We start from the raw sequence: 18,832 nt of genomic DNA on the forward strand, positions 1-18,832 counted from the left end.
GTGTTAGGAGTGTAATGCTGTATGGCAGTGAGACCTGGGCAGTGAAGGAGGAAGACATTTGCCGGCTCAGACGTACAGAAATGACAATGATTAGGTGGATGTGCAGTGCGTCCCTGCGTCCAAGGCCTGGAGGGGCTGGGTTTACAATGGAAGAGTTGAGAGGTAGGATGGGACTGGAGTGTATTGGTGTTGTGATGAGGAGAGGTAGATTGAGGTGGTTTGGACATGTGGAGAGGATGGGGGATGATAGTTGGGTGGGGAAGCTGAGAAGTGTTAATATTGGGGGTGGGGTTATGAGGGGTAGACCGAGAAAGACATGGGACGAGGTCATTAAGTGTGACCTAAGGGTTAAGGGACTGAACAGGGAGGCTGCAATGGATCGTGCAGCGTGGAGAGCCGCCATTAGGTGACCAAGGCCGACACATGCAAGCATGTTGGAGCCTTTAAAAACGAAAACGAAAACGAAACTGCTGCATCTTTATAGACCTCTCCTTCTACTTTCAGTTTGGTGATTCCTTCCTTTTGTTTCAGTTTGCCATTAACAAATCTATAAAACAGTTTGGGTTCATCCTTGCATTTGTCTATCATACCTTTTTCAAAATTCCTTTCATCTTCTCTACGTATTCTTGTGTATTCATTTTTAATTCTTTTATATTCTTCCTTTGTTCTGTTGTTACCTCTCTTTCTCCAGTTGTTCCACACCTTATCTCTCTCTTTTTTTGCAATCATACACCTTCTATTAAACCACTTCTTTTTCCTGTTTTCTTTCCCTATTACTCTTGGTACAAATATTTCCATTCCCAAATTATAGAGATCTAGAAAGATATCCCACTTCCTCTGTATCTCTCTTGTTTCTCTGAATTTTCTCCAATCCAGATCCTCAAAAAATTTTCTCAATCCTGTAAAATTTGCTTTCCCAAAGTTGTATCTTCCCTGTCTATGAAGCTTGTCTCTTGGCTCGACGTTCCCTATTATCATCTGGAACTCAGTGACCACATGATCACTTTTTCCTATAGGACAGAAATATTTCAATGATTCTATTACATCGGGTTTTTTGGTAAACAGTAAATCTAACCTTGCTGGTGTGTCCTCACCTCGGAACCGTGTCTCTTCTTTGACCCATTGCGTCATCACATTATTCATTATTATATTTAATAACATAGTGCCCCACGAATCCTCGCTGCCTCCTGAGTCCCATTCCTCCCAGTTCACCTCTCTACAGTTGAAGTCACCCACCAAAATTATATTGTTGCTTTTCTCAATTATTTTTTGTAAAATAACTAGCCATATCTGACATTTTTTGGTATTCGTCATCATTCCATGCCCTCGTCTTAGGGGGAACGTACACTACCGCCACATCTCTCTTGACATTCTCTCCAGTTACTAATTTCATATATATCACTTCAGCCCTGCCTTCTCCCATTTCCACGGTATCTACGTTTATGCTGTTCTTCACAGCTAGCATCACTCCTCCTCTCGTTTTTTCTTTCCTGTCTCCTCTCCACAGTTTATATATACCGTCTCCCAAATGAACATCAATATCTTCTCTTAATTTAGTCTCTACAAAGCACATGACATCAGGTTCATGTTCTCTCAAGAAATCGTTAATTTCAAGACTTGCCGATATTAAACCATCAACATTAGTATATATCACCTTCAAATTATTTTTTATTTTTTTTATACCCTCTTCTCTCGTTCTCTCCGTCGGTACCACTTCCTCAATTTCTGATCTTTCATAGCCATCCCCCTTAGTTTCCTTCACTTCTATTTTCTCACATACCACTTCCTTACTTTCATATCCATCACTCTCCAAAAAAAAGTATTACATTCTTCCTCTGTCCTCTTATCATTTTTTTCATTTACTTGTTCCTTCAATGATTTTAGAACTTCCCTTTCTTCTTCATTCAAGTCTTTTCTTATTATTATATTTTCCATCCCTGCCTCTTTGCTTAATTTCCAGGTCACTTTAAGTATATCATTTACTACACTTTCTGATTGTGTGTGTGTGTGTGTGTGTGTGTGTGTGTGTATTTACCTAGTTGTGATATACAGGAAATGAGCTACGCTCATGGGATCCTCTCTCTTTTTCTCAGTAAGTCAAATTTTCCTTTGAATTCATTTAAGTTTTTGGACTAGATGGTCTCTTTGTCCAGTCTGTTCCACAGGTCTGGGCATCTATATGGAAAACTATATTTCTTGATATCTTTCAAGCAACTTTGCTTTTTCAGTTTCATTCCGTGTCCTCTTGTTACTCTCCCATCCCATACAAACAGATCTTTTCTATCAATTTTATCTACTCCCATCATGGCCCAGATTACTGCAAACATGTCTCCCTTCTCTCTCCTTTCTTCTAGGGAAGGCAGATCCAACTTTTCCAGCCTCTCTCTTTATGAAAGATATTCCAGGCTAGGGACCATCTTGGTTGCTATTCTTGTATTCTCTCGATCTTGTTAATTTCTTTGTGTGGGGATCACACTACTGCGTCATACTCCGTGGGAGAGATCACGGCCACTATCTATTTTTTCATCATCTCCTCATTCATGTAGTGAAATGCAAGTTATATATTAGTCAAGTTTTATGTCTCTCTAACTGTCTTGTTGATGTGTTTTTCAGGTGACAAACTATCCTGGACCAGCATTTCCAAATCTTTCTCTTCTCTCGCTTTTATGATTAGTTCATTACCCATCATATAATGCATTATGGCCTCTTGGTACTTTTACCCATTTTCAGTATTTTACATTTTTTTTCATTGAATTTCATTTCCCACACTGGCTCCGATCATGAATCCTATCCAAGTCTTCCTGCAGCATCTTAGTCTTCTTCAACTTCTACTTTCCTCGTGTGTGTGTGTGTGTGTGTGTGTGTGTGTGTGTGTTAATTTGTTTTGTTTCATTGTACGAGTATAATGCAGTTATGCATGGATTTTGTAACTTGGTTTGTTTGAAAACTGCACAGTTGTTCATTTTGTGTGCTCTGTTTTCTCTAGTTTGTTGTCAGGTGGTAATAATTATACTGTACAAGCAACTGAAAATGCTTAAGGAGTTCATAGGAATGTACTTAAATAATTTTGATGATACAGTATATGCTGTGGATGCACGAAAGCTGAGGGAGTGGAGTGGAGTGTTTGTGTACTAGAACAGCAGTAGTGTTGGAGTTTACTAAGCAAGTGCCACAAATTTATTTGTATATACAGGACCGTATGTAAATTATGATATGACCAGCAAAGAAAAATGCCATATCAAAGTGAATGGTGTACACTCAGTTTTGTCAAAAGTTGCCTCTAGTTTTGTGTATATTAGTTTTTGTAATTTCTTCTCCTACAGTACTTTAATCCATGTGTGAGTATGTAGTGTATTGAATGGGTATGACTGTACAGTATTGTACTTATTCCCATTATTTTCAGTCACAATAGCATAACGAATTTCAGACACTTTTCATCCCAGAACAAAAATATGCATGTGTTCGTAAGTGCATAGGGTATATGCACTGTATACTGTATATATATATATATATATATATATATATATATGAACAAAAATATGCATGTGTACGTAAGTGCATAGGGTATATGCACTGTATACTGTATATACTGTGTATATGTATATATATATATATATATATATATATATATATATATATATATATATATATATATATATAATATATATAATATATATATAAAACACTTCTTGCATAATATATCGTAGGTCAGTTTAGCTCACATTAACGTATGAGGATAGTGATAAAGCTTGCTTAAAGATTATCACAGGATTTAATAGCATGTAATCTGACACAGCTACTGATTATAGTTGATGCTATTGAAATCAAGCTCTAATACCATAATAACATTTTTGACAGTGGATTACCACATGCAGTTGTTTAAACAGTGATGAATCATGAGTTGGGATATCTTCACTTATCCCTTGTTAGTAATATACATTGTGTAGTAAGTCTTCCATGTTTCCATAGTGTGCAGATTTTTGTATCTAATCGTATATATTATACTTTTTTTTTTGTTTAAACTGCGCACAGTAAGTCATACATGTCAAATTGTAAAGCTATTTATCTCTCATACAGAAATATAGTTGTATAATTTACGAGAATCATATTTCACATTATTATTAATCTTCTGAGTTGCAACTGTGATATGGTAAACTTTACACTTGTTTTAGTTTAAAAGTTAAAAAAAAAAAAATACTTTTTAAGATAATAGTTTTCTGTTAGCTTCAAGATTTCATATTTTCCAGTTTAGTAAAGAACAATTGATTCAAAAATTAAATTTTGCCACATAGAGTTTTCAGGGAGTAGACTGGCTACAGTACTGTTAGACATGAATATGCAGTACTTAAAGGTAGATAATACAGCTTGTAAATAATAATAATACATACAGTGACTTTCAGCTATTGCTTAAGACTGCAGTACTGACATGTATAGAGTGCTATTACCAGTAATGGGGTTATTAGGGTGCAGGTGGTTGGAGGCCATACAAGCCATATATATATATATATATATATATATATATATATATATATATATACACACACACACACACACACACACAGTAGAACCCCTGAATTCGTACACAATTCGTTCCTGGAGGCTGTACAAGTTGCTAATTTTTTGTAAACGGAATTTTTTTTTTTTTCCGTAAGAAACAATGTATTTTGCGTTAATCCATTCTTTAGTATGGATGAAATGGTAGATTTCACCATACCATAATGAATGGCAAGATTGGAAACACGGGTTCCACTTCCAAACTTTGCAATGAGTTCTTTTTTCAGCTCAGTTGTTGTTCTCACTGCTTTTCTTTTAGCACCAGCTGACTCACTAATCTTCTTAGAGCCCATGATTATGTACAATTTTCTAATGAAAATATGTAATTTATCACAAAGTTTAATGGAGCCTGTATGACTCATGCATAGCTGACAAAGCGGGACTGGCAACCACATAGCACCTACGATGCCGTGTCTTTTATTGTGAATAGCGGGTCACCGTATGAAAACTGAAGTGATTTTTGGACGAAAAAGCTGTATGAAAACCGAATTGTACGAGTAGAGAGGCTTACAAATTCCGGGGTTCCACTATGTGTGTGTGTGTGTGTATATATATATATATATATATATATATATATATATATATATATATATATATATATATATATATATATATATATATATATATATATATATATATATATATATATATATATATATATATATATATATATATATATATATATATATATATATATATATATATATATATATATATATATATATATATATATATATATATATATATATATATATATATATATATATATATATATAAATATATATATATATAAATATATATATATATAAAAATATATATATATATATATATATATATATATATATATATATATATATATATATATATATATATATATATATATGTAAGTATGTATATATTTTGTGAGTTGTTGTAACCCTTAGAGCCCAGAGATGTCATACTTCATTCTTGCCATCTCATGATGACCTCATTTAATTTAGAATAGACTTCCAGGTTGTGGAGGGGTTTGATAGAGCATTAATAAACCCCTTCAATACAAGAAGCCTTTACTAAGTTGGGTAAAATTTTCTGACAGTGGCAAGAGTGAACTAATTAAGACATCTCCAGGATTCAGTGTTACAGATTGTAGTTTGCAGGTATTGCTTAACAATGAATTTCTTGTAAATTAAAAGTAACTTCCTTTCCCCCCCACACCCATCTTACCTGATGCCATTGCCAGAATCTACCTTCACCTTTCTCTTTTATGTTCCTTATCATGAACTGGTTTCCTCTCTGCTCACCTATCCCCAACTTAACCCTCCTTAATCTTGTTTACCCCAACTTACACCTTCCCTTTCTCACCTCTTTCCTACCTATGCACTTGCTCACCAATATTTTCCAATCTTACACCCTTCCCCATATTTCTTGGTTATACATTTCCTCATGCTCTCTTTCACCTACCATCACTCTCATTCACTCACTTTCCCTAACACACACTCACCCTAACGAACAACACCCCCCCCTCACTATTATCTTTCACATCCTTGTGTACTGTATTCTGTCTTTCCTTCAGCCCCATATATGCCTCTCATATCTACTTCTCTCCTTATTCCTCGCCCCTTTTAATTCTTCACTTCTTTCACCTGCTTCTGCCTTACTGCTTCTTCTTTATTTCTCCTCCTCCTCCTCTTTCCTCCTCCTCCTCCTCCTCCTCTTTCCTCCTCCTCCTCCTCCTTTCCTCCTCCTCCTGTACTCTTCATTACTCTCATTTTTCCCCATATGCTCACCTTCACTATCTTTCCCTCTCCTTAAACTCTCCCTCTCTCTCTCTTTTTCCCTTCTAACATCCTCCCTCATCCTGTTCTCCTCCATTACATTCTCCTTCACTCTTTTCTTCCCTCTTGTACACTCCCTCACCTTTCTGCTTTATACTGTGTCACTGACCTTTCGCCTATTTACACTGTCCTTCACCTGTTTCTTCAATGTTTCTTCTGTTTTATCACTATTCTTCTTACTTTGCAATCTTTGGACTTTTCTCCTTGCAAACTTATTCTTTCCTTCACCCTTTGTCTCCCATTATAACCTACCTGTTTTGTTATATTGTTTTTGCTTGCCCTTCTGAACACTCCATAATGCCAACACAATCATCCTCTTGTTCTTCCGTATCATTTAACTGCATATTTCTAACCTGCAAATCTCCATCCCAACATACCATCTCCTATCACACCCTTCCAAATATCATCCTGCATGCTTAATCTATTGTAAATCTTTATCCCTTGTCATCATTTTAACTCATGAAATCTAAAACAGACTATCATTACAACATATAACTGTCCTCATGACACCCATTTATGCCACCACGTACTTAAAAATTTGTTTCGCTTTGTAATAAACTACTAACATAAACCATTCTTTCCCCTCTTATACATATTGATACTACAATGTGTCTTTTATTTCCTTTACATGGTAACGAAAATGAATCACTCATTTCTCTTGAGTTTCCACTGTCTACTCACCTACTCCGATCCCTTTTCATAAAAATAAAAAAACCCAATCCACAAAACCTCGCCACCACAATCAGGTTCGCAATCTGGGCGGTGGAGCAGCCACGTGCCTGGATTCCCCTGCCAGGAGAGCCAACTTGCATAAAGCGGTGGGATTGTACCCTTGTCACAAACAGGGAGGGAACCAGGTAAAAAAAAAAAAAGTTGGTGGTGATAGATTAGAGACAATAGTACTGCACAATAGGGAACATGGTTAGGATAGAGAGATTTAGATGTATTAAGTTATGGTAATAAATTTGAGGTATGTTGAAGTGTTAGAGCAGGGAGGGGTTAAAGTTCAGAAATATTGAACAGAATGTAGGAAAAATGCAGTCCAGTTGTAAGAAGTCAACAGATTAGGGGAAAAGAACTAGAGGCTGAGGTAAGAATATTACGATGAAAGTGTACGGTTAGCTTCCTCTGGCAGACTGATGCATAATTTTTGTTAGAAAAATTGATCATAGAAGTAGATATCATTCATCTGGTTTGAAAGTATGTAGAACAAACTGTAAATTCAGTACAGTATGCTGATTTAGGTAACTGGATGTACAAGATAACTACGTTATCATTGTCTTTGGTTATATTAGTTTCTGCTGTTAGTTGTTGATTCCTGGTCACCCCATATCCAAATACAGTGTGTACAAAGAAAAAAAAAAAAATGTGTCCATATATACATTACTGCAAGTTAACTACAGTATTATGAAGATTTCAGATGCAAATAAGTTACATACACTTTTGAAATTAGGTTTGTGCTTGTTCATTTTTTATTTATTTATTTATTTTTTTTTTTGGAAACTCATTATCACCCTGACTGCCAGGTATGATGCATTGATATTAGGTACCTGATCTCAAAAATACCTTGTTGTTCAAAAAATGAATTGGAGGTACATAAATTGGAACACAGTCTTCCGTATTACTGTATGTTGAACATTTGTATTCACACATGATTTGTATTGCAATTTATTTATGACAACATGATAAAGTGTACTCCAGTTGATTCCTCAAGGTGGTCTAATCACAAGAAGCAACGTGGTTCCTGGGAGGCAAGAATGGAAGGTTTGCATGGATTTTGTTTTTATTTTTCAAACATCCTCTGTTGTCTTCTGGCATGATGTTGCATGTACTGGGTATCTTTGCTTGGCCAACTAACATGGCTTCCTTTTACAAGTTTTGCTTTGATTTAACCACTAACATATATTACTATCAAGGGTCATTGATTTGGTATATGTAAAACCTTTTTACCTGTACTGTGTATCATTTTACACCTGTACTGCTTATTATCTGGTATTATTGTGTCCTCCACTGTCAGAGAGAGATACACATAATTTTCTTTCCTTATTAACCCTCTCAGGTGCAGGTGGTTTGAGTCGTTAGATTGTTTAACAACCTGTAAAGCACACCATAACACGAATCAGGTAAAAAGAAAACATAGCAAATTAAGACATATCGGCGGGAGACGTGTCCTCCTTTGTTTGACATGATGTGCATCATGGTGCGTTGTACAGGATGGTATTTAATGACTCGATTGGAGTCGGTGCATGAAAAAGGGGTAATTAAGTCTCTGTTATTTGTGTGTGTGTGTGATATTTGTTTTGTTTGTGAGTGTTACTCCTCTGAATTGACAGTCACACGTTGTCTGCATTTTTTTTTTTTCCACCTTTAAAACTTTGTTTTATTTGGTTGTGATAATAAACTGTAAGCTTTCTTTTCGTAATTCATGCATAAGTACACTGTTTTAGGAATATATGTTGCTTGAGCCAGCAACTACACATTTATTTAGATGGCATGAAATTTTCCATGTCTTGGAAAAATTAATTTGCCTAAATGGTAGGTGTATGGGATAGTTCAGGCTTATGACAGGAAAGTTATTGAAAGTGTGTGGAAACATTATTTTAGGTAAATCTGAAGACACTAGCTAAATATGAAGACATGGCACCTGGTTTCAAGGAGGCAGAGCACACTAGTTGGATTAATGGTCTTGCCATGTGCTTAGACTCAGTCCACAAGAGGTGACTGAAGGTTTATTGATCATGTAACACCATCAGGGAAAGTAGGATGGTCATATACCCTTAAATGTACAGGACCACAGAAGCCTAGCCTTCAAAGAGCTCAACATGAGATTGGCAGTTACCACTTACAATGTTGTCATTTCTAGTGGTCATCACTTTCAGTGCAGGCTGCTTAACCCTTACCGCACTGGGCAAAAAAATAAACTGATATCCCTCTATGCCAGCCAATTTTGGATTTTTTTTTTTTTCCTGGCTAAATGGGCTTAATTTGTCAACATAAGATCCCTGGCACTAATAAAAGTAATCACTAAAACCAGATAGGTGGTTGAATTGAGTCAAGTTGGTGCCACTCTACTTCTGAAATCTTCAAGGTTACTGAGAGAACAGAGCGACTGTGAGCTTTTGAACCGATTTTGGATTTTTTTTTTTTCTGGCTAATTTTTTTTTTTTCTTTCTTTTTTTTTTTTTTTTTATAAATAACAGAACAGAGGAAGGAAAAACAAATGAGTAAAAAAAAATAATCCATACACCAGATTACTGGTGTCCTCTGTTCATAAAATATCTGTAACAGTTAGACGTGAACAGTTGTGGGTTGAAATTTGGAGGAAAACGACTCTGGGGAAGCGAGTTCCAGAGAGATGCAGTCCGGGGAATGAAAGAATTCTGATAGGCAGAAGTTCTGCAATATGGCTGAGTGACATCCCAGTCATGAGCGCTACCAGATGCCTGTGTAGCACGAGGGAAGGCATGGAGAGGTGGCACCATGGACGCAACTTCGTCTGAGCATTTGCCAAAAAAATATCTGTAAAATAATGCAAGGGAGGCAACATTCCTTCTTACTTGCAGGGGAGGTAGTTTATATGTAATGGCAAGATTGTTAATGATTCTAACAGCTTTATTTTGAATTTTGTCTAGTTGTCTTAATGCAACCTCTCCACAACCATTCCACAAGGGTGAGCAATATTCAAGCTGAGAGCGCACATGACCTTTATAAATTATAGCTAACTGCTCATCGGCGAAGAAGTTACGGACTCTATACAATAATCCAAGTTTCTTTGAGGCGGTTTTAGCAAGTGATCTGACATGAGAGGTCCAGCTGAGGGCACTGTTGAGTGAGACACCAAGAAGTTCAATACTTTTGGAGATGGGAATATTAGTAGCACTGAAGGTAATGTACGAATCTGGCAATATCTGTCTATTAGTAAACTGTATATATTTAGTTTTACTAGCATTAAAAAAGACAAGGTTGTTTTGTCCTCATTCACTAATTGTAGATAGATCTTGATTTATGGAGATGGCTGTACTGAGTTGAGAGGTAGAGATATTAGACTTTGTAAATGGATGTCTGAGTGTGAATAAACTATATAGTGTTGAGTCATCTGCATATGAGTGAATGGGATTGTGGGTGACAGATAAGAGATCATTAATATGAACCAGAAATAGGGTTGGTGCCAGAACTGATCCCTGTGGCACGCCGTCGTTAATTGAGTGGAAATTGGAATATACATCATCTACTTTTACTCTTATTTTCCTATCACTAAGAGATGAAGAAATCAAAGGAACAAAAGACGTTAGTCCATAGCAAGGGAGTTTGGACAGCAGGGAACGGTGCCATACTCTGTCGAAAGCTTTAGAGATATCAAGAGCTACTGCATGAGTTTCTCCAAAAAGATCAGTTGATTGATGGATGGTATGAGTCAAGAGATTGAGTATGTCAATGGTGGATCTTTTGTGGCAAAAACTGTATTGTCTATCACTAATTAAGGTGTTGGATTCAAGATGTTTAACAATGTGCATATTAATTAAAGTTTCAAATACCTTACCAAGAGAAGATGTGACAGCTATTGGTCTGTAATTGGAGGGGTCAGATGAACTTCCTTTCTTCGGAACTGGGTGGATATTGGCTTCTTTCCATGAATGTGGAAATAAAGAAGTACGTATGCATAGTCTGAATAATTTAGGTAGGACAGAGGCAAGTTCAGGGGAACACTTTTTCAAAACAATTGGCGGAATTCCATCTGGGCCTGGAGCTTTGTTGGTAGGTAAATTGTCTAGGATGGATTTTACATATCTTGTCTGTATTTTAAGTGGGGTGTATTTTAAGTGGGGCAATTTCGGGAGAATCAAGTTCCAGTACTGGGACATTTTGGCTGGTATTGTGTATGTAGAGTTTCTGGCAAAGATATCTGCTTTCCCACGTGGGTCATTTGCAATGTTGCCATCTGAAGATTTTAGTGGGGGAATGGAAGATGACATGTTAAAGTTATTGAAAGAATTAAGAGTTGACCAGAATATTCTATTGTCATTAGGGTTGTTAAGTAATTTTGATGCTTGCTTTTGAAGAAAGTTTGATTTAGATAGATTTAATGGGCTTAATATATCAATATAAGATTCCTGGCACTGATAAAAGTAATCATCAAAGCCAGAAAGCAGGTTGAGTCGAGTCAAGTTGGTGCCACTCAACCTCTGAAATCTTCAAAGTTACAGACAGAGCAGAGCGGCTGTGAGCCTGTGAAGACTCACTCGCCTCCTGCGCTCCTAAATCAGTGTTGTAAGCATAGCAGAGAAATGTCTGAAGTTAGCGAGATACAGTATTACCTTCCATTTTACTTCAGTTGCTTGCAATGACTTTTCAGTGCTGCAGGACGTAGATATACGTCACCGGCATTTTTGAAGGGGACGTAGGTCTACATCACTAGCATGGTACAGGTTAATAGTCCCTACAACTTAGGAAAGGAAACATTATTATTGAGGTTTCCTTTCCCTCAGATCCATTTCTTAACCCTTTAACCGCGGGTATTGTTTTGGTCTGACTGTCCTCTCCCGTGGGGGTTTCAGCCAAATGTAAACAAACCTTTTAACCTTAATAACTCTGCACAGAATAAAGCTAGAGAAAAAAATAAGGTACCATTAGAAAGTACTAACCTTCAGCTTTCCATTGATGTAGGTTTCATGACTTCGTTGACTTTCACAGGACGGGCAGTGCCGTTAGAAGTGAGGGGTGTAAAATCACTATTTTTCGCTCACACATCATTACCTTCGCTCATACACCATTACCAAATGCCAACCTCATTCTGATAATAATACTATAAACATATATGAACACTGCACATACGATAAACACCCACTCTGTGTTCACTGAGGCAGGTAAAAGGCACTGTAATTACCTGCACTTCACTGCCACATCAGCGGTGTTGTAATCACTATTTTTCGCTCACACACCATTACCAAATGCCAACCTCATTCTGATAATAATACTATAAACATATATGAACACTGCACATACGATAAACACCCACTCTGTGTTCACTGAGGCAGGTAAAAGGCACTGTAATTGCCTGCACTTCACTGCCACATCAGCGGTGTTGTAATCACTATTTTTCGCTCACACACCATTACCAAATGCCAATCACATTCTGATAATAATACTATAAACATATATGAACACTGCACATACGATAAACACCCACTCTGTGTTCACTGAGACAGGTAAAAGGCACTGTAATTGCCTGCACTTCACTGCCACATCAACATGTGTTGTCACTCACACAGCTGGACAGATACTGATGCGCGCTTGGTCAGGGGTGGGGTGGGGAGCCCAGGGGTGGAGGTGGGGCCCCAGGGGGGAAGAGGGAGGTGGGGGTCGGCTGGAGTGAAAGAACTTAATAGCTACTCTCCTTGAAACAATTGGCGCACGGAAAAAACGCGGGGTATTCAAAATATTCACAAACATTCGAGAATGACACCCGCGGTTTGGTCCAGTTTTTGCAACGTCATTCTGGAATGACACCCGCGGTTAAAGGGTTAAAATAAGTTAAAAATCTGTCTTCTAGATTTCTCCATTTTCATGTTTACATGAGAAATAGGATTTGGATATTGGTAATTATACAGTGTCTGAGTCCTCTTCATCTTCATTCTTTTAACCCAGTTTCTCCAATATTCCAACTGGGGGCTGGAGAACCAGTGCACAACTCTTCAGTCTCACTGGATAAAAATATCAGAGGGGAAAGGAAACCTCTGGTACATTTTCCCTTTCATAAGTCATAAGAGATGCACAATGGTACAGTGTATATCTAAAAAGAATTGATGCACAATGGGTGTGATACTATCTGGAATGATTTGACGTGAAATTTGCGGCCATTTGATACCTGTATAAATAAGGCCATTCCCATAATATATAAGGCTGGCTACAAGTCATACCTGATAATGATAGTTATCCATCATCAGAACTGCCAGTGTATGTGATAAGAAACTTGCTTTTCCTGATATTCTTTGATCCATGTATCTTAGTACTGTATGCAACATGTTGAACACAGATATTTTTTGAGTTGTTTTACAAATCTTTGTTAAGGCAAGTGCTGGGCATGTGTACTAGGGTACAAAGAAGGATTTCAACTTTCTTGCCCTACCCACTGTAGTAATGTAGTGTGACATGTGATGTGTAATGTATTCACAAGAATACGGTATCTAAACACTGTATTGTAATGCAAAAGATATGTATAGTAGTACTATTTATTGATTGATTATGTTGTAAGAGTTTTATACAGTACATCATGACAGGTACAAAATATTTACAGCTTGTAAAATCCACCATCAAATGGTGTAATAACTCCCACAGGGGATAACTTACTAAAGTTGAACAAACTTATTTCCAGTGGGGTCCTTGTATTGAACCAAGACACACTAAGCAAGGGAGTTAACCATAAGATACATTGTACAAGTTCATGATATTGCACTTACCACAGGCAAAGCACTATAAAAATTAGTAACAGAACAAGACAGAACAAATTAAGAACAGTCATTACAGGGTAATGATATGCCATTCACAAATACTGTACAGATTACATCCTAAAGGATAAATTAGTGCCCATGTACAGTAATGCACAAGTTTGTCATATTGCACATGGCAACATAATGTTTACATAAAAATGTAAAAACAAAAGATAGTAAAAATAAAAGATAATAATGTACTGTTGACTAAGGTAATACTAATCATGTAATTTGCTAAATACAGTATTCTCCTTATTGCACATGTCTATATCTGTTTCAATAGCCAGATGTAAGAACAAAGACATTAACAAAATACTTGATCATATACTAGTGACTAGTTCAAATCATGTATAGTATTAAAGATGAATTTGTGCCCATGTCTTGTTAGAAAAAAAATCCATCAGAGTTTCTCATTTGTTCAAAAAGAAGTCTTTTTACTGCCGTCTTGAATTGAGTTACTGAGTTAATACGCTGTATATTATGAGGCAATGTGTTCCACTCCCTATTTGCCGTATAATGGAATGTGTTACCTGCAATCCCATGAACTCTTGGTTCAAGAGAACTGAGTTGTGCAGCATGGATCAGATCTTTACCATAGTGTTTTAGGCCAATTAGAATTTTACAGAGTGCGGCAGAGCCAGAATGTAGATTGAGACGTCAAGACAGACAGCAGTCAGGGTGTCATGTTGCTCAAGCAATGGGCTCTAGATACAGATGGTAAAATTTGTCATTTCTGACTAGCTAAGCACTTTTTAGCTTAAAGTAGTAAACTCTCTACGACAATCACTTGTATCACAATATAGTATGGTAGTAGTACTGTAATTTTGTTTTTTGTCATATAACCCCTGTCTCTGGCCGAGCAGACACATAGGCCACAGGTATGCAGCTGGTCTGTGAGGCCATCCCACAGGGTAACACTTAATAACACACGTATTATACAGTACAATATAGGGTTATGGTATGTTAGTTAGCCTTACTGTATAGTATTATCGTTTGTGACTTTAGTCATGCCAAGTACATAGCCAGTTGTAATTACACTTAGAGCATCACAGTACCTGCAACAGAATTTGAATAACACATAATAACATCTGTGTTATGTGGAGTTATGTCAGCTGGTCATACTGTCCCATTTTTAAGGGAGTAGACTTTAGCACCAGTTGAACAGGGTAGTACTCCAGAGATGGATGACAAGCTGGTGACAGGGAGACTTGGAGCTCCCTTTTCACCAGCCCTCTTCACCTTTTCCTTGCTCGTTGTTGTCGTAGGGGGGGGTCTTCGGAGACGTCAATTGGGGCTTGATGTGTAGGAGAGCTATGGCAGGGTACCTTAATGGATTCCAAAATGTGTGGGAATCTCGTTGCTTTGTGGATGTCACACTTGCATCTCCACTCTGCTCTACCTTCTCCCCTCTCCTTGGGTCCCTGTTGCTGCCTCAGCTAGTTTTGCAAGGCTCTTTTCTTCTACATTTGCTTCTTTTTTGCTTTTCTCCCATCATTTCTACTCTACTTTTGACATTAAATTGAGTGGAATTTTCCACATCCATCAAAATTCTCATCAATGACCTCGAATAAGTTGCAGCAGGAAGGATAGGGGTGTGCCCGTAGGCTACTGGTCTGGCCAATTGTAGGGATCATGGTCGTTCAGCACACTGGTCTCAGTATTTTAATATTACTTCCCAAATGGATGACTTGTCGCATCATCATCCTGCTGTGGCAGGTTGGTTCTGATGTAACATTCTCAGTGAGACTGAACGGTTCTCGCCTCCTCAAAGTCCAGAATGCTGCACAAGCAGGGAAGGTCAAAACATTGCCGGACCTGTCAGGGAATCCAGTCCCTGTTTTTCCAGATGTTGAACTGAATTCCACAACTAGTACTGTCCAACTTCCTTTGTACATCTCTTTCGGGAGTAGACCTTTCAACGTGCTGAGGACATAAAACTCATCCTCTCTAAACAGCATCACCAAATTCTGTCCGTACACTGTTACACAATCCCTTCCAGAGAATGTCCCCAACAATCAGCAAACATCTCCAGGATAGTTTTTGAGCCCCTTGGCCATTCCTCGTATGTTATTATGGGAGGCACAGTCCTTTCCATCAAGGAATACATTCCTCCTCCTCATCAGTGCACTTCCTGCTAGCAATTTGGACACCCTGCAAAATACTGTACTACCGGTCTACAACTATTTGCCCCAACTGCTCACAGGCTGGACACCCAGTGTCCACCTGCATGTCTACTTTCCAGTCCTGCCCAAACTGAGGGGGCAACATACAACCTCCTACAGAATATGTCCTACCTACAATTTTGAAGCAGAAGTTCTCACATCGGGTGAAAAACAGGACTTACCCTCCGTTAAGCTCATCGTCAGGCATGCCACTTGGGGCACTCCCCTGGCATCTCATGTCCGCATGACTAGGCCCACTCTTATATCACAAGTTTCAAGCTCGTCTGGTGTCTCTACCTCTATTCCTCTCTCGAATTCTTTTGCCACTCCTGCCTCTCTTGCTGATTCGTCTTTTTCCCTTCCCTCTCTTGTTCGTTATGCTCCCCCCACCCCACCTCCTTCCCATACTCTATACTCCCATTCTTCTCCTCCCTCACCTTCTTCTCCATGAGCTAACAAACGTAAACGTGCTGTTGTATCCTCTCCATCTCGTATTCCTGGTCTTTCCCCCCTTTCCTCTACTATGCAGCATATACAATGTGTCCAGTGTTCTCCCTCCTGCAGACATCAGCACCAGAATGCTATACCACCAGCTCACATTCACCTTTGTCCTCTCCTGTGGAAGCAGAATCCCTGCAAAGTATCATCAATTACTGTATCTTCACCATACCTCTTCCTTGCCTACCCTTGTCACTGCAAAAATACATTGCCCCCCTTCCTCACTCCCCCCTACTCCCATTCCTTCCACCTCTTCTGCACCTTCCCCTCCCATTTCTACTGCTCCAGCACCTCCTCTTCCCCTCTCTTCTATTTCTCTCTCTTCCTCTATTCAACCACCCGCCTCCTCTGTGATCATTATGTCCTCCCTGTCTTCCCCGATCTCTTCTGTTCTTGATTTACCTATGCCTCCTAGATACTGTCTCCCTTTACGCCATAAGCAGTCTCTGTGCACTTCCCACAATTGATTTTTCATAGTTCTGGCACTCCTTTAGTGGAATATTAGAAGTTTCCGTACTCGTCATACGGATCTTCGTTTTCTTATTTCCTCCCATAATCCTCTAATTATCTCCCTTTAGGAAACCTTTCTTCATACTTCCCTGGTTCCTATTCCTGGCTATAGTTTTCTTGAATCTCCTCTTTCATATGACACTACCCTCCTTATCCATAATGAAGTATGTCCCCTTTGATCATCCATCCATCATCCAATTCTATGTAGCCCCATGAGGAGCATAGGAGCCCGGTGCTAAGCTGGTTGGTCCTGACATTTAAGATGAGAGTGACCAGCTTCACTCATCCCTGAGTTGCATTACGTGAGCAGTAAACCCCAACCACCCCTTGGATATAAAGCTGCACGAGCTCAGTCCAATTGGAGCACCTTAATTACCCGCTAAACCACCAGGTGGTTATGTGGTTACCACCCAGCGCAGCAAACGGCCTCCCAGTGTACAGGAAATCACCCGTCCTGCCACTCTGCACTAGTGTAGGTTTGCCCATAGGCAGAAGGAAGAGGAAAGAAAGACAGAAGAGGGAGTGTAAAGTCATCCATAGGCAGAAGTAAGAGGAATGAGTGAAGGAAAGAAAGACAGAAGAGGAATGAAGGAAGAAAGGAAAGGGCAGACACCCAAAGCAGCACTACATCAAGTGAGTGGATGGTGAGATGATAATGAGTGTAGTAAATCCAACCAAGAAAAGCTGAAGATGTACTTTATGACCAAGACCTCATATGCTGACCATTAAAGGTGTACTGGTTTCTACCTCCACTCGTATACGCAGAGATGTTGAACTCCCTCCCTTTGAAATGCCTTCTAGATCCTACTTAGTCAGGCATTCTGTTTCCTGAGGCACCAGAATCCTTGACCATTTGCCACTGCCCAGGCATGGCACTTCCTTCCCCACCAGACTGCCATATCTGCATCCTGCCAATTTCTGCACATGCATCAATATCACAAGAGATTGCTTCCTCATGACAGGAAAAACCTGGGTGTTGTAATGCCCTCCTTGGTTGTTGTCACCACTCTCTGGAGTCTCCATATCTGAAGCATATCCTCATCCCAGTTGCTTGAGGTGTGATGATCCCACATGCTGTTATCCCATCCGTTCCAGTTACCATCACTTTGATCCCGGAGCCTTGACTCCCACTGACCCCCTTCACCTTAATGTGAGAAGTCCCCATCTATCCTGCCTCCTGCATATTACCAAGGTTCCCTCGACCTGCTTCATCTCTGTGACCAAACTGACCCCAACCAGCTTCACCCCAAGAGACAAAGCCCTCTTACTTCCCTCAACCTCTTTCACCTCCATGGGACTCAGCATGGCTGGATTCACTTCTGTCTCGACCTGCTTTGCCCCAGTTTCTCGTGCCTCCCCAACTTGCTTCACTTTGAGTCACTAACTCTCCATGATTTGCAGTGCCCCATTTGGATCCTCCACTCGAATCACTGGAGTAGGCCTCTCTGTTGCCAAATTCCATCTTATTGGTAAACTGGTCCATCTTGTTTGCTACAGTCTGTGCAGTATGCAGTTTGGTCCTTGTCTCTCCAATCTCAGTGAACCTCATCCTATTTCTTCTTGTCCCTCATACTTCAGCTCATGTCTTTCTCCGTCGATGGATCACTGTTAGTAATCTCTGTTTCTCCCCTTCTGTTCCTCTTGATTTTCCTAACTTTGTCATGTTCCTTCAGTTCCCTTCTTCCCCCAGTTGGTGACTTCAATTGCTGACATTCCTTGTGGGGTGACCCTGTGATCACCACAAAGGGAAGTTTATTAGAACAATTTCTTTCTTCTCAAGATCTTTTCATCCATAACACTGGCACCT

General features: G+C 38.9%; 1 protein-coding gene across 1 annotated transcript in view; it reads left to right on the forward strand.

Annotated features, from left to right (window-relative positions):
* The window catches only part of LOC145394930 (putative polypeptide N-acetylgalactosaminyltransferase 9), a 329,055-nt gene that overhangs the window by 243,632 nt on the left and 66,591 nt on the right, over window positions 1-18,832 (forward strand). Inside the window, exon 9 of the mRNA XM_080268680.1 lies at window positions 7,115-7,225. Coding sequence (XP_080124806.1) covers window positions 7,115-7,225 — 111 coding nt within the window. The remainder of the gene's footprint in view (window positions 1-7,114; window positions 7,226-18,832) is intronic.

Source organism: Coenobita brevimanus, chromosome 29, assembly GCF_032717465.1.
Source record: "Coenobita brevimanus isolate Jiangsu-jjx chromosome 29, ASM3271746v2, whole genome shotgun sequence".
Classification (NCBI taxonomy): Eukaryota; Metazoa; Arthropoda; class Malacostraca; order Decapoda; family Coenobitidae; genus Coenobita; species Coenobita brevimanus.